This window comes from Hippocampus guttulatus, chromosome 10 (assembly GCF_054856545.1).
Source record: "Hippocampus guttulatus isolate MCC_2025c chromosome 10, RoL_Hgut_1.0, whole genome shotgun sequence".
Taxonomy (NCBI): Eukaryota; Metazoa; Chordata; class Actinopteri; order Syngnathiformes; family Syngnathidae; genus Hippocampus; species Hippocampus guttulatus.
In genome coordinates this window covers 12665252-12681539 of record NC_141270.1, presented here as the reverse complement: position 1 = coordinate 12681539, position 16288 = coordinate 12665252, and the positions used below count along the sequence as shown (strand labels likewise).

The following is a 16288-nucleotide window of genomic DNA, read 5'->3' as shown; positions in this document are numbered from 1 at the left end:
TGCTGCAAAAGAATGTGTTTTCTGTTAATGGCCAGAGATATGAATGATTATCACAATTTAAAGGCATGCACGTATAAGTAATGCAGACATCCCCTTCTGCTTGTCCATATTAGCAATGTGAAACAAGCTGGCGCCTTTCCCAGCTGACTGACAGGAGTGAGTGCGGGTACAACATTGACAGGTTGCCAATCAACTGAAGGGCACATATTGTACAGACCCTCACATCTTCTGTATGAGCAGTCCAGAAATCAACTTAATATGCATGTGTATAAAATGAGGGAAAAAAGCCACATAAGCATGAGGAGAACATGCAAACTTCACATAGAAAATGTCATTATTATCGAAGATGAATGAGTTTGGGCATAACTGCATAAAGCGGTTCATTCAGTAATAGCTGGAAGACAGGTATTTGTGAAGCCCTCTAATAAGTTAACAGTCAATCAGATCCACTGAATGTTGTTGACTTATCTAAGAAGGTGTCATAAGAAAGCTGTTTTGAAGGAGCGAGAAATGTAAGAGAGTTCATCAATTCATGAAAAAGAGCCCCTCAAGAGAGCCCCGTATCAGCCTTGCCCTTTCAAATTCTACCCTAAACGTGATGGTTTTAGATAATGCAAACAGGAAGTACATCTGAATGTGAATAGATCATTTCAGCGACAGATAGCTGCCTCTTTAATTGAGACTTTCGTAATTACATATTCAAGTATGTGCTGCACTCTCCTGCATGAGCCAATCAAGAAAGCTTTGCGCTGCCATTGGCCGCGTTATGAGGAGTTCTGTGTGAGGGTGGTAGTGGGGAGGGGGGGAGGGAGTGACGAGTGGGCTGGAGCGCAGTCTCCTCTATGCTCTCCCATTTAATCACCGTAGTCAGCAGAACGAGTGGCCAGGCAGAGTAGCGCAGCATCCACCAACGCAGCATCCAGAATGACGACTGCGCTCATGGAGGAAGCAAGAGAAGGAAGTGCTGACGAGAATGTGTAAGCGCTCCAAAGAGGAGAGCGTGAGCTGTGAAGAACGACACAGCTGCAGTAAGAGTGGGAGACGAGAGGGATCGAGGCATCGTCGCTGTCTGTCTGAGCACCACTGCAGCAGCACTAAATCTGGGGCTGTCAGAGCAGCCCTCAGCAGAGCGACAAGGGGGCGGGGGGGAGGCTATTTCAAGAGCGGGTCTCATCACCCCGAATCAGCAATGGGATTCCCAAGAGCAGATCGAAGTTCACCCAGGAAGAAAGTGAATCACAAGTCCGGACGTGCCGCCACAGAGAAATAAAGAGACAAGCAAGTTTGGAAGTCTCCTAGTGGATAAGTGAGTGCTGCACTGCGTCCGAGTCGGGCAACCTGCGCTGTCATCTTCCCAGGTCCCCCATCGCAGCCGTCTGCTCCCGGTGAATGTCCTTTCTGCGCGCTCTTCCACTGCTCAGCAGTTGAACACACTCATGGTCGATGCCAAGGGAAGGAACATGAAATGTCTGACTTTCTTCTTAATGCTGCCTGAGTCAGTCAAAAGCAAGTCAAGCAAAAGCTCCAAGAAGGGGAATGCCAGTGGCAGCCCCAAACTGCCCCCAGTCTGCTATGAGATTATCACTCTGAGGAACAAGAAGAAGAAGAAGATGGCAGCAGACATATTCCCCACCAAAAAGACGGCACCTGCCACCACAGTGCAACAGTACCAGCAGCAGAACATCAACAACAATAACACCATACATAACTGTAACTGGCAAGGACTCTACTCTACCATCAGAGAAAGGTAGGCAACCGCAGCAGCAATACAACAGCAGACACATTTATGGTTCCTCCACAAGGAAGAAAGAAACATAATATAAAAATTCATCTGCCGGAGTTATTCACGTTGACACCACCTTTGTGCCTGCAGACTTTGACGCTCTAACAGAGGCTGGACGGGCATGAGGTGGACTTTATATGCACAACAGGCCCAGATTGTTCTTTCCTAAAATATTTACTTTGGCCACATGGCAAAAGATTCCAGCTGTCCGGTGCAAAATGCTTTTTTTTTTGACTGGGCTTTGTTGTTGTCTCTCCAGAACATTTTGTTTACCTACCACAGTGCTCCTATGCTCAATAATACATGAACACAGCTTCATTGTTGGGCCTTTTTGTTGACCGCTTTCGTTTTTCTCTCGCTTATGAAACGCCACACTTTGTGCAACCCTAAATTTCATAGTCAAAGAAGAAGAAAATGCATAAGCAACTCCTTGTTCAAAGATATAGCAAGTCATCCCAATATTCTGGTGCTTTACTTTTTTCGTCACGTTTAAATTGCCTTTTTTTGTCTTACACGTACGCCATACAAATTCTCTTTCAATGTGTTTTCTCTCTTTTCGTATTTTCAGAAATTCCGTAATGTACAATAATGAGCTGATGGCAGATGTTCACTTTGTGGTGGGTCAGCCTGGAAGGACCAAGCGCCTGCCAGGACACAGAGTAAGAATTTTATTTGTCAATTAAGTGGAAAACAACATCAGCATTTCATAAACCTTGCTCGTCACTTCATGGAACTCAAAACCTTTGTGCACCACTCTCACTTCGGCACCACGTGCAGTACAGTATGCTTATTCGAGAGAATCAATTATTTATGTAAATGAGTCTGAATGAAAAAAGGAAGTGGGGTTAGTCCCCATTCGTTCCGCACAAGAGCATTTGACATTTTTGGGTCTCCTTTAGAATTTGTAGGGCTCAATTACTGCTTTCAACTTTAATCTAACACCACACAGCCACAACTCAAAGCTCGCTGCAATCACATAGAGTGGATAATCAGAATATATTCTGAATTTGCAACACAATTTATTTATAAGGAGCAGTCTTTATTATAATCAAGCCTATTTGCAACTTGGGTGCTTGTCGAGAATGTTTTTTTTTTTTTTTTGCCATCCGGCGTCTTAGTCTGATTTCCCCTCTCAAGCCTGTGTTCCAAGATGTTACCATAAATGATTCATTACACATTATGTCTGGACAATGGGCATCACTGAAAAACACTATTTGAATGTAAAATTCACTTCAAGTGATAATTTTTTTTCTGTGAAAAGCACACAGCTGACTCCTCTGTATTTTCAGATGACCCAATGTGAGTTTTTTTGGGGGGGTTTCCGTGAGTATATGAGACCTAGATTCATAATCTGTAATTGCTGGCTGCAGATAACTTTGCGAAGGCAGTTATGGAGGGACATGTCCAAGAGGGACTTGACTGCACTTAAAAGCTGAAACATTATGCCAGTTGAATTTAATGATGGTTAATGCAGCCTTTTTTTTAATCATTTTCGTTTGGCACTTATAGCCAAAAGCCAATATAGCCAAGATCATTACAATTGACCTCACTTTCTGGAAAAAAAAATCTTTAGTGTCTGAATATGCTCGTGTTGTAACAAAGATTGGGTTCACTGTATTTTGCCCACTCGTATTAAGAGTACCCCCAACAGATGAGCTGAATGTGTAGCGTCGTTCATGGATTTGTTCTCATTTCTAAAATTAGTGTTAGCATTAGGTTACAGCCGATTCAGTCAAGCTGTGATTAGTCATTGATTTCAGGAAATAGAATTTTCACTATTCAATGGTGCATTTGGATTCATTTAATGTCTATCAGATGCAATCTTGTTTGTTAGAAACAAGCCTCTTCATCCTGAGGGTAAATACCGCTCTATCTGGCTGAGCACTGCTCATTATAAGGGAAACCGAACAAACTCAACCTTCAGTAATTACCACTGGGGAAATCGTTCAATAGCTGTGCCTTTAAATACATAGTAGTACAGTGTTGTATTCAAGTTAAATTACAACTAATCAAGTTTATAAGGTCAAAGTGTCTCTTATTTAAATCACATTTCATGTGAACCAATTAATACGTGTCTTTTTCCATTTTCTCACAGTATGTCTTGGCTGTGGGCAGCTCAGTGTTTCACGCCATGTTTTATGGTGAACTGGCTGAAAACGATGACGAGATTCATATTCCAGATGTGGAACCAGCTGCCTTTCTGGCAATGTTAAAGTAAGGATCTTCTCTTCTGTACATTTCTACCATTGACCTTTTGTCATATGGTCTTTATGCTCATGGAATAAGATTTGAAACATTTCTCTCAGTCAACGTCACGGCTGGATTGTCTCCTTGAATCTTTCATATGTCACACTATCAAGGATTTAGTGACTAAACAGTCCTGTTGATTTAATATGGTGGTTGTATTGTACAGTCCGACAGAAGGGCACTGAATCATACCGGGAGCTGTTTAAAATATTTTAGTACTTAATTAAGCAAAGCAAATAGGATTATGAAGTTTACTGACACGAAAAAGATGTGGAGTTTTACACCACAAGAGACCACAATGATATAATCCACATATTCTTTAAATGAACAATTCTCTGACAGGTTCAATCAGTAGGCACACTCGCATAAAATTATAATGTGTATATGAACACGTCAAACCTATTGGAGTGGATGGAGTCATGAATCCAATATTTTTGCTTGTGAAGGCACAGTGGTACAAGGATTTATGAGTTTTATTGGTTCCGTGACCTAGATTGTAACTCAAATTACTCGTAAAATGCAACCTCGACTTACGAGAGACCAGCATATGAGCTCTTCCACGTTTGAGCTATTGCTTGGTGGACCTTTTGTCTTGTGTGGTGAGCAAACATTGAAGGTACGAGCTCAGAATGGTGGCATCAAACTGCACAACAAGCAGCAGATAGTAAACAATGCTTTTCAAGAAAGCCCAAGTGCTTCAATTAAACTGTTTATTGCCATCCCGAGTTGAAGTATAAAACATAAAACAAAGAGACTTGCACATTGTGTATTTAATCAAATGATGTAACTTACGAAAGTCCACTCACCGAATCCTCAAGCACATTTCAAATGGCAGAGATAGGCTAAAGAAACTAATATTGATGTTGTCGTAGTTACAGTACAATGCTTTTAGTTAGTTAGTTAGTTCCGCCCGCTCCTATTTGGAACATTGGGCGACGAGCCTCCTCCATTTGTTCCGGTCACTGGCGACCCTTCTTGCTCCATGCCAGCTGACACCCATCTCACTGAGGTCTTCTTTGGCAGTCTGTCTCCACGTCTTCTTTGGCCTACCTCTCTTCCTCTTTCCACCCTCTGGCATCCAGTCCATGGCCACACTTGCCGGTCTCTCTCTTGGCAGCCGGAGTACGTGGCCGATCATTTTCCTTCTCCTTTCAGAGACAATGTCTGACAGTTCAGCCACTCCTGCCCTCTTCATCACCTCCTCGTTGGTGATGTGGTCTCTCCATGAGATCCTCAGGATGGATCTCAGGCAACGCCGATGAAAGACATCTAACTTGTTGGTAATGTTGGCTGTCTTCATCCATGTCTCACAGGCGTAAATCGCTGTTGGGATAACCACGGACATATAGAGGCGTAGCTTGGTGGTCGTAGTGATGGCTTTCGATGACCAGATGTTGCGGAGGCGTTGGAACACTCCCGCAGCTTTACCAAGTCTACTGTTGACGTCTTTCTCCACACCACCTGTATTTGAGATGTTACTCCCAAGATATGTGAAGCTGTCAATGTACTCTATGTCATGTTGGTGTAGAGTGAGTGGTTGAAGGTGCTGGTGCCGTCCGACGGCCATGGCCTTGGTCTTTTCCTGGCTAATTCGTAAACCGACCTTAACTCCGTGCTCATGCAGATTGTTGGTCAACTCCTGGAGTGCGGGCTGGGTGTGACTTAACAGAGCCAAATCATCTGCAAATTCCAGGTCAGCTAGTCTGCTCCCTCCCCACTTGATACCAACTTTTTCCCCTGTGATGGACTTCCTCATCACAAAGTCAATTATGATGATGAAGAGTAGGGGTGACAGAATGCAACCCTGTCTTACACCAGTGACAATGTCAAAATCATCAGTTGTGCCACTGTTGGTTTTGACATAACAGGTTGAGTTGTTGTACAATGACCTGAAGATGTTGATGTACTTGAGGGGTACACCATACAGCTGGACGATCTGCCACAGTGACTCCCGGTGGATGCTGTCGAAGGCTTTCTTGAAATCGATATAGTTGATCATGAGTGGTGTCTGAAGTTCTTGGCACTGCTCTATGATGTTTCGAAGGGTAAAGATCTGTTCGGCGCAAGACCTTCCCTTCCTGAAACCGGCTTGCTCTTCCCTCAAGATGTTATCCACTTCATCTTTAAGGCGATGTAGCAGGACACTGCAGACAATGCTTTAGGCAATGCATATTTCAACACAAAAGGTACAGCAACACAGAGCAATAGGCAGATAATATAACAATACTCACAAGCATGTATTTTTTATCCTCTCTAAAAAATACTATTACTGTAGCTTCCTGGGTTGGGAAACTCTTATGTACTATGAGTGTCTGGATTTTACTGCCCCGTGGTAGCCAAGATGGGTACACTCGCAGGAGCACAATGTGAATGGGCACTGAAGCTATCCATCTGTCTATCTGGTGTTTTAGAAAATACAATACTGTTGAATGTTTTTTTTTTTTTTTACTTTTTAAAAAATCACAATTGAAAGTGTTTGATTTTTGTGGGTCCAGAACGGATTAATGTCATTTCCATTTGTTTCATAAGAGAAAGATGACCTGAGATGCAAGTGTTATGAGTAACAAAATTGGTCGAGGAACACATTAAAGTAAAAATCAAGGCCCACATGTCCAATCAATTTTCACCAATGAAAAAAAAAAAAAAAGTAAAATGAAAGGACATTCATCTGCTGAAGCCCCCAAAAGATTTTGTTATGGAGACAGGTTTGTGTGTTTGAGTTGCCTTTAAGTGGCACAGCTTTGTGAACGACGTGAGAAGCTAGGCGTCCGTCAGTCAAGGTGCCACTGTGGAGCTTCAGTCCTTGCTTCCAAAGTTGCATGCTTTCCAGTACAATGTAATAGTTCATCACAGCAAACGGCATGTTTGTGTCAACAGGTACATCTACTGTGACGAGATTGACCTAAGTGCTGACACAGTCTTAGCCACTCTCTACGCTGCTAAAAAGTACATTGTACCCCACCTGGCACGTGCCTGCGTGAACTTTCTGGAGACCAGCCTGAGCGCCAAGAATGCCTGCGTGCTGCTCTCCCAGAGCTGCCTGTTCGAAGAGCCCGAGCTGACTCAGCGCTGCTGGGATGTGATTGACGCCCAGGCCGAGCTGGCGCTCCGCTCCGAGGGTTTCTGCGACATCGACTCCCAGACCCTGGAGAGCATCCTTCAGCGAGAGACACTCAACGCTAAAGAGATCGTTGTCTTCGAGGCGGCACTCAGCTGGGCTGAAGCAGAGTGTCAGAGACAGGAGCTCACCTCCTCCACTGACAACAAGCGGAAGGTTTTGGGCAAGGCCATGTACCTGATACGCATCCCCACCATGGCTCTGGATGACTTTGCCAATGGGGCGGCCCAGTCGGGCGTGCTGACCCTTAATGAGACCAACGACATCTTCCTTTGGTACACAGCTGCCAAGAAGCCTGAACTTCAGTTTGCCAGCCAGCCAAGGAAGGGCCTGACACCCCAGCGCTGCCACAGGTTCCAGTCCTGCGCCTACCGAAGCAATCAGTGGCGTTATCGGGGCCGCTGCGACAGCATCCAGTTCGCTGTGGACAAAAGAGTTTTCATCGCCGGTTTCGGACTCTACGGCTCCAGCTGCGGGTCAACCGAGTATAGCGCCAAGATAGAACTCAAACGCCAAGGAGTGCTGATGGGACAAAACCTGAGCAAATACTTCTCGGATGGCTCCAGCAACACTTTCCCCGTGTGGTTTGAGTACCCGGTGCAGATCGAGCCTGATACCTTCTACACCGCCAGTGTGGTTCTTGATGGCAATGAGCTCAGCTACTTTGGACAGGAAGGCATGACAGAGGTGCAGTGTGGGAAGGTGACATTTCAATTCCAGTGCTCGTCAGATAGCACGAATGGCACAGGGGTGCAAGGAGGTCAGATTCCTGAACTTATCTTCTACGCCTAACGTTTGCACTTGAAATGAACAACGAGGACTTTGTGTAGTGTGGCCTGGTATTTATTTTTTCTACCACTGTTATATACTCTTTGACTTATAAAAAAAAACAAAAAACATCTTAAGTGTGTCATGTGTAATTTAGATGACTGGTTTCCCTGATGAAGGCTAGAAATATCTCCAAATGTTGGCGTGCAGAAATATACTGGAGATAATGATGAGAAATCTATCTTGCACTTGATGTGTATGTACATATGAATATATGTAAATTGTTAAACGTTTATGAGGGCACACTCATGTCTGAGGATGACCTCAGAAATAGCTTTTATGATGAATAGCTACAGTACACTTCTTATTTCCATCCATGTTCGCATATATAGCAGCGCTACATCACATTCTTCTGTATTCTCTAATAAGTATTTCATGCGATTATCTGTCTGGATTGTCAGCATTATAATAGAGGGGAATATAAATACATATACTTACAGTCAAAGCACTGTGTTTAACACTCATCAAGCATTTGTATTTGAGTGGTTGTTCTGCTTTTTGGTACTTTGAATCTACTAACGATGAGAGGTCTTAGATTAGAGAGCACGATGAGACACTTGTTTCTCACTGTAGCATGTTGCTCTGCACTTACAATCACCCCTCTCACTATAACACCATCAGTGTTGTTATGCCCGCAGTAAACATACATAAATGATCATTAAAAAGTGAAGTTATCCCCATTCATGTCGTATTGCATTGCAGCCTAATGTGTACTGCTAATTGTTTTTGCACCTTAGGTTTGTTTCACAGGGACAAGATCAATAGTGGATTGGTGTGTGGGTGTGTGTGAGGCGGGTGGGGGAAGCACACGTAAAGTGTGCGTACTGTGTTGCAGCATTGCACTGATGTTTTGTAACCAGAGGTTATTTTTTTCAGTTCTCCCAGATATTTTGGGGGACTCAAATTTAAAATATGGCATTAAAAACATCCACGTTGGTCTGATGAGGACGAAAGATGGTGTTTACAGGCGGGGTGACTACTGAATGTGGATGATTGTTGATGAAGCAAATAAAGAACAACAAAGCTACTCATTGGACCTCTTTGAATTCTCATTTTTTGCCTAGGAAATTTTATTTCCTATCCTATCAAATTCTACAAATGGTTAGGAAAGGTGCCTGGATGTAACCTCAAATCTCACAGGTTCCTCCTTGTCACTTTTCATGAAAGGCTAGTTATTTACGACAGCAACAATTCTACAACAAGCTCGAGACTGACGTCAGCAATACTCTCCATCACGTCAATTATGAAAAGTGACGATTGATTCATTTGAAATAGTGCTGCCCTTTCATATGTTGGGAAAAAAGCCTTCACACATACAGTATGTGCTTTCTAAACGGCATTAAACTTATTATTCCTCCCAATTTTTTTTATGTGCACCTATACTTCCACATAATTCATTCAATTCACATCATTCCGATTTGAACATATTCCAAAAATTTACCCCGTGGTGGCTTTCCAGTCCTTTCCATAAATGACAGATGATACTCTATTGACGCTTGATACTTCATGAATGCATGTAAACAGACTGAAGTCTAATAGTGGTAAAGTCAAGCAGCATTAATGCATCTCTCCATCCATTATCCAAACCACTTATCCTCACAAGGGTCGCCGGGGTGCTGGAGCCGCAGTAGGCGGGGTACCGCCTGAACTGGTTGCCAGCCAATTGCAGTGCGCAAACACAAACAACCACTCACACTTCAGGACAATTTAGAGTGTTCCATTAGCCTGCCTTGAATGGTTTTGGAATGAGGGAGGAAACCGGAATACCCGGAGAAAACCCACACAGGCACGTGGAGAACGTGCAAACTCCACACAGGAAGGCCGGAGCCCGTTCTTGAACTCTCGATCTCTGCACTGTGAGGAAGATGTGCAAACCAGTCTTCCAGAGTGCTGCGGATTCAAGCATGGGAAGCAATTCAGTTTTAGGAGTTATGGAGAACACTGGACTTTGAATGCAGGCTCAGTTTCACTTTTGCAACATTAATTCAAAATATCCTACGTCATCGAGCTTGTGTTCTATATCTATCAACACACTGTACAGTTACCTTCAGCATAATTAAAGTCATATAACCTACAGGAAGTTCGAGTTGAACCCAGCACACGTTCCTTTTCTCACACAACAATAATATGGCTTTGTGCTTATATTAAATTCTAAAAGTGGAACTGTGACTTCATCTCCACCCAATTATTAAATGCAATGAGAAGAACTGACAAACAATGCTTGTGTTTTCTTTCATTGCACAAAATGTGAAAGTGTGTCATTCAGGAACCCAGTTAGAAAAAAAGTCCTTACTTTAGTGGTTCGATGGCAGATACTTGATTGTCAATAAATCTGGAGCACATCTGACAGAGGCAGCGAGAATGAAGCCCATGATGAATTGAACGAAATACGTTACAGGAGAGAAGCGTTTCAGTGTGATTTTTCATGATTGTTTGTTTACGTGGTAAGCGAGGCCATTCATTACGCTGTGAAAACAGAATATGCCAAGAGACCAAGTCAAACCTGTTCCCGTTTGGTTTAAGTGAGCTTGACATACAAAATCCAGGTGCCATTCCACTCCACCTTCCCCCAAAAAAAGACCCAATAATTTGCATCAACCCAATTAGTTCCAATATATTACAATTTCAAAATTGATGTCATTTTTTTGTCAATGCATCCATCATACACTTTCTGTGTGATTCGCCGTGGAGAATGTTTTTTTTTTTAAACGAGAGGTGACGATTCTTACAGATCACTCAGTTGTGGTTGAAGGAAATGTAATTAAATCCCACAGGGATACGAATAAAACACATGGTTAGGCACCAAAAATTAATTAGTTTGTCAGTAAAGGAAAACCCGGAGTCACCATGTGCTTATAATGAGAAAGCCTGTGCAGATTTTGTGGCGTTTTTCTAGAAATATTGACGTTAGAAGTTGCACCCCGCTTAACTTGGCTAATCAGTCTAATATTTTTATTCTTCATGAATTAGCAACTCTGTACTGATAGTACACAGCACCATGCTTTCAATAGAAAATGGACACAGCCGAAGGATACACACACACACAATACATAATTTTTTAAATTTTATAAAACTATTGATTCATAATTTTAAAAATGTATAGATATATCTTTATCAAATGAATATGTCCTTTTTAGTATGTAGGTGGAGTGATGGTTTGTAATCCTTTTCTCATAGATTATTGTTGCACACTAATGGCAAGAGAAAAACCAAGGTGGTATATCAAAGACAACAAAAGCTCACAAAGTTCAACAAGGAGATGCACTCAGGCCAAGGGGGGGGGGGGGGGCAAAAATGGGGCCACCTATTGCTCATTTGTCATCAAACTGCAGTGCTAAAGAGCTACAAAATGCGAGGGGTATTATTTGCAGTAATCTCCTATCTTGGAGTTGCTGCCAACCACATGAGATCGGGGGTGCAGTGCGCAAGCAGCAGCCCTGTGATTGTGTTTCTCGTTTATCTATTTATTTATTCATTGCTACCACCCTGTGCTAAAACGTTTCAACTGCCTGGCCATTCAGAGACCAGCTTTTATGTAAGATTAGCCTGTTTATAGTGATGTCGCAGAGCTTTGCAGGCATCAATAGGGCTCTGATTTCAAGGACCCAAAAGCTTTTTGTGTATGGTGAAGAAATCTGCTGGAGAAAAAAAAAAGTGGAAATGCACTTTCCCTGAATAAGAGAATGTATACAGTGTGTTCAAACCTGATGGAAACACAGCACACTGTAGCGGGCATACAGAGGGTAAACTAAAGTACCTTGCAGTGGTGCAGCGGTAAATATAGTGGTGTAGCTTTTTTTCCAAAATATCATGTTTGTCCAATGAGGTGTGACCTTTGCAGATATGCTATAGGTGCACAGAACTCCATTCAGCCATTTTCTATACCATTTGTCTTCATTCACCAGTGAGAGGGAAGAGGCTGTGTACACCCAAGACTGGTTTTCACACACACTTACATTCATACCTATGGACAATTTGGAGTCTTCAGTTCCCCGAACATGCGTGGCTTTGGAATGAGGGAGAGTACCCCGATTCCACACAGGAGGGTTAGATTTGAACCTCCAACCTCAGAACTGTGAGGAAGACCTACAAACCCCTAGACCAGACAGAGGGATCATGTCCAGCCTGCCCGAAGTCTCTGCCTGGAGATCATGAAGTCAAAATAAAACATAAAATACGTGATGCTTTTATTTTGAAAGTTGTACTTTTTATTTGATCCGCACACATGTGGTACGTTGGTAAAAGCGAGGTAGCAAGCAAGCGCTCCAACTTTTTTGCTGTATTGAAATAATTTTATGACCCCTTTAGCAACTATTTTGCCCCAAAAAAGATGAAAGCAGTGATCCTAATTTTAGCAGCATTGGTGGAGGGAAGAGGGCAAAGAAGATTTGGCCTGAGTTATTTTATATATATTTAAATATATATATTGAGTGGATTTTAAGTCACCACTGTATGATTGCAAATTATTGTCAATGTTATTATACTTCCCAGTTATCGAATTTTTAGGAGTCCTGAGTAGGAATAGCTAACATGAGTTGGTGTGTGGTGCCCATGTTTATATTTATATTTTATATTTATTTACACACTTTTTGTCTTCTACTTTCTTCCTTTCATAATTTTGCTGCTGTAAATTGGGAATTTCTCCATTGTAAGACAAATACAGGTTTTCGTATCTTATATTTAATGTTAGAATTTTGAATGTGTAAAGATGTAATTTAAATGACTGCTTATAATTTACTTTACCATTTCTATTTCCTAATTATAACAACACACACCATTCATTTGTATACACGTAGCTTTTTATTGAAAAAAGAATTTTTTTCTCAATAAAATAAGAATAATATAGAAGGAAGCTGAGGTTAGCATGCTGGCTTGGCCCTCAGCAAGTGTTCCCATTTTTCATTTCCAAAATGAATTGCCCAGCCCTTAGACGATCATTCCGCATAAGATTCATGAAAAATGAATGCCACTTTGATGAGCTAAATTCGCTGATGTCTAAGTTTTTCTTTAATTGCACAACTATGGTCACGTTTACCTTTCAGCCACAAACGAGCGCAATGAGGTTTGATCAAAACCTTGAATGTTGACAGCTTCCTACTGTGAGAGGTGTTCAAGGTTGAGTATGCTAGTTTTTGTGTATACCCCAGAGCTGCTCCTCATGTTGTCTGAGGCAGCTTCATGGCTTTGATAATACGGAGCGAGAGGGCCTTTCTCTCCCCAGGGTCTGATATAATGAGTGAGAGCTTACTAAACATGATTTGCAGCTCTCACAAATAGGGGACTTGAAACAGCTGGAGTCTGAGAAATAACAAGCAGTAATAATGTATTTGCAGGAATGCTATCTGACTCAATTTGGGCTATGTCGTGTGTTTAAACACAATACAGCGGTAGAGCAGAGAGTGGCAAAACAGGCTGTCTTGTGCTGATTCTGAACACAAACACTGGAACAACAGTTTTCCAGTCTGTAGCATGCAGCTGCAGATTTCAAATGATTGCGTTCAAGGTTTGAGCCTGGGAACAAATGCGAATAGAATTGTATTGCACGGTCCACCAGCAACACTTCCCATGGTCAGGATTTATCATGTAGAAAATCTTATCACTTGGCAGCAAACCAAAAGTAACATCAGACTACAATTAAGGTATTTCTAAGAGTCAGCAGAAATTCTTTGCTAAGTGAATACATTGTGTTTCTTACCACACATTAAGACAACAGAATTGAATCTGCTGAATGTTCATTTTTCCTCCTTTTACCCGCATCTGCACTGGCCATTGTACAGTAGTTACACTCCGCAGTCCTACGAAAGACAACTGACCTCTACCAGCCCCAATTCCAAAAGTAGAGCACCATCCTCATTTCCCCTGGAACACGTATGGCCTGCTTACTACTGGAAACGCCTCTCTCTATTTTTAAGCAAAGAGCAGTATTCAAATGCAAGCATATGCAAAACGTAGAAGCTGGCGTTAATAAATCTTTGAAGCGGAGACTCAACTCGTTCAATCAAGGAGGGATTGAGCGAAATGCACCTTTGCTTTGATATCAGTGTCACATTTCCATATTCCATTGTGTGCATCGATATCATCACCACAGCTGCGCCATCTTGGCCTATTTGTCAAGCTGATAATGAATCTGATGTTTACAAAGCAAAGACTCTCTTCTCATCCCACTGTTAACTCGGTCATTACTGCAGCTGCCTCAACCCACTCAATGACAAAGACTTTCAAACATATCAACTCTATCAAATCTGTTGAGGTCGAAAGAGTTGAAGAAAAACAGTTGAATACATTTCTATTTCGACTACCCCAAAAATATTCAATAGTTCTGAATGAGCTTGCTCATCATCATGAAAGAGTTTGCAGTAGCTACTGTCAGCGTTCAGCCGACCTCACTAAAACTCTCTCGGCTCACCATTTTTTTTTTTTTTTTTTAGTCAATCCCCAAACCATTTCCTCACTAGTGCCCTCAATAATGGCCTCAGTTTAATCTCCACTGTGCCTTACCTTTGCCGTCTTTTCATTTCCCTTTGAGATAGCAAACCTTCTCTTACTCTGAGCTGCTGGAAACAATCACAGGGCATGAGATGAATAAGAATGTTGTATTTTGAGGAAATTTGCCATGTGTGCTTATTTTGTATTCTCCTGTGGCACATCCAGCTGTGACTAAACGTATTATAATGTTTTGTGCAAAGAAAAGCCAAAGGACATCTCTTATAAATGCACACATCTATTCTCTTTGTTGGACAATGATTACACCATTACATGTATACAATAGCGAGTGTGCCAGCCTTTTACTCCAGATTTCTATTCTACCAAATAGCCCAGCACTCAGTGGCACTAAATTATACTACCAGTATATGTGTTCAAGAAATTGGACGCAGAGATGAGATGGGCATTATGCATTCACTCAGCATGGCATAAAGACATGCATGCACAAGAGGCACTTTGTTCTGGTAGCTCAATATCCATAGAATAGTTGTTATTGTCATGTTACATGACTTTTTCATTGTAGTGGTTGATGCAAAAACTGACAAAGTGATTCAACATTACATTTGAGCCCTCTTTTAATATTCGATTTGTGAATATAATGCTAGTAAGGTACAAACAGGGGTGTGCATAAGTGGTCCTCAGCGGCGGATGTGCATTAAAAATATTAAAAGAGCTTCAAGTGTGTCACTGCTCATTTGCAGATGTGGGTATCATGAGTCCGGCGAGTCCGTCGGTGAGCTGCCGTAAGTATTTCAGGCCGCGTCAGTCCGTCCAAGTCGTTGGACAGCCAAATGGCGTCGAGCACGGCCATGTCATGAGTACGTCACACGCAGGCGCTGCACAAATTCAAACACATAAAACAAAACAACAAAATAAAACAGTGTTGGATACCTTTCAGTCCCACAGACTACAATGACATGTGTCCCATATTGATTGTATTTCACCAATCACCGCATTCTGTTGTTTTTATTTTAAATTTTGTTCTTGATTTGGCTGCATGTCGGTTGATGTGCGTGATGTGGAAATTATGTTCTGGATGCTTATTGGCTGTCACTGACGACTTTGACGGAGCGGGCCCGCCTGAAATACTGACGGTAACATAATGGATGGCTCAACTCAACTCAACTGTATTTATAGAGCCCGGTGATCGAGTGGTTAGTGTGTCAACCTCACAGAGCAGAGGTAGCTGTCATGATTCGGTTTAGGGACCAACAGGTGGCACTGTAGGGCTCCCCTGGCAGCTGCACACCTGTTGGTCATAACTAATTGGGGCTTTAAAAGGACTCCCAGCCCGAACACTCAGTGTCGGGTCATGGTTTGCTTATTGCTACTGCCATGTGTGTTGCTGTTTGCTCTTGGCTTCGGTTATGTTTAGTTCATTGTTATGTTTTAGCTTTAGTCATGGTTTTTGTTTGATACTTTGGACTTTGTTTGTTTTGGATGTAGTTTTCTTTGTTTTAAATACAATTCTTCAAATACACCCTGCTCCTCCCTCCTGCCTGCTTTTTGGGGTCCACCACCACCTCGCAACGTGACAGTAGCGGGTTCAATTCCAGCTCTGGCCTCCCTATGGGGAGTTTGCATGTTCTCATAGGTTTTCTCGGGGTACTCCAGTTTCCTCCCACATTACAAAAACACGCATGGTAGGCTGATTGAACACTCTAAATTGTCTCTAGGTGTGAGTGTGAGCGTGGATGTTTGTTCATCTCTGTGTGCCCTGCGATTGGCTGGCACCCGGTTCAGGTGCCCGAAGACGGCTGGGATAGGCTCCAGCACCCCGTGCGACCCTTGCGAGGATAAGCGTATCAGAAAATTGATGGATGGATGTT

The 16288-nt window shown here is 42.4% G+C and overlaps 1 protein-coding gene across 1 annotated transcript; it reads left to right on the top strand.

Annotated features, from left to right (window-relative positions):
* Positions 1 to 853: 853 nt before the first annotated feature.
* LOC147199308 (BTB/POZ domain-containing protein 3-like) lies at positions 854 to 9003 on the top strand. The gene is made up of 4 exons (XM_086122648.1): positions 854 to 1747; positions 2352 to 2442; positions 3879 to 3997; positions 6908 to 9003. Exons 1-4 carry the CDS (start codon positions 1437 to 1439, stop codon positions 7938 to 7940), a joined length of 1554 nt encoding a protein of 517 aa, XP_085978774.1. The 5' UTR covers positions 854 to 1436; the 3' UTR covers positions 7941 to 9003.
* The last annotated feature ends 7285 nt before the right edge of the window (positions 9004 to 16288 follow it).

Coding starts and splice junctions, on each gene's coding strand:
- LOC147199308 (XM_086122648.1), top strand. CDS start 1,437: ATGGTCGATGCCAAGGGAAGGAACATGAAATGTCTGACTTTCTTCTTA. Junction 1,748..2,351: donor TACTCTACCATCAGAGAAAG/GTAGGCAACCGC, acceptor TCGTATTTTCAG/AAATTCCGTAATGTACAATA. Junction 2,443..3,878: donor AGCGCCTGCCAGGACACAGA/GTAAGAATTTTA, acceptor ATTTTCTCACAG/TATGTCTTGGCTGTGGGCAG.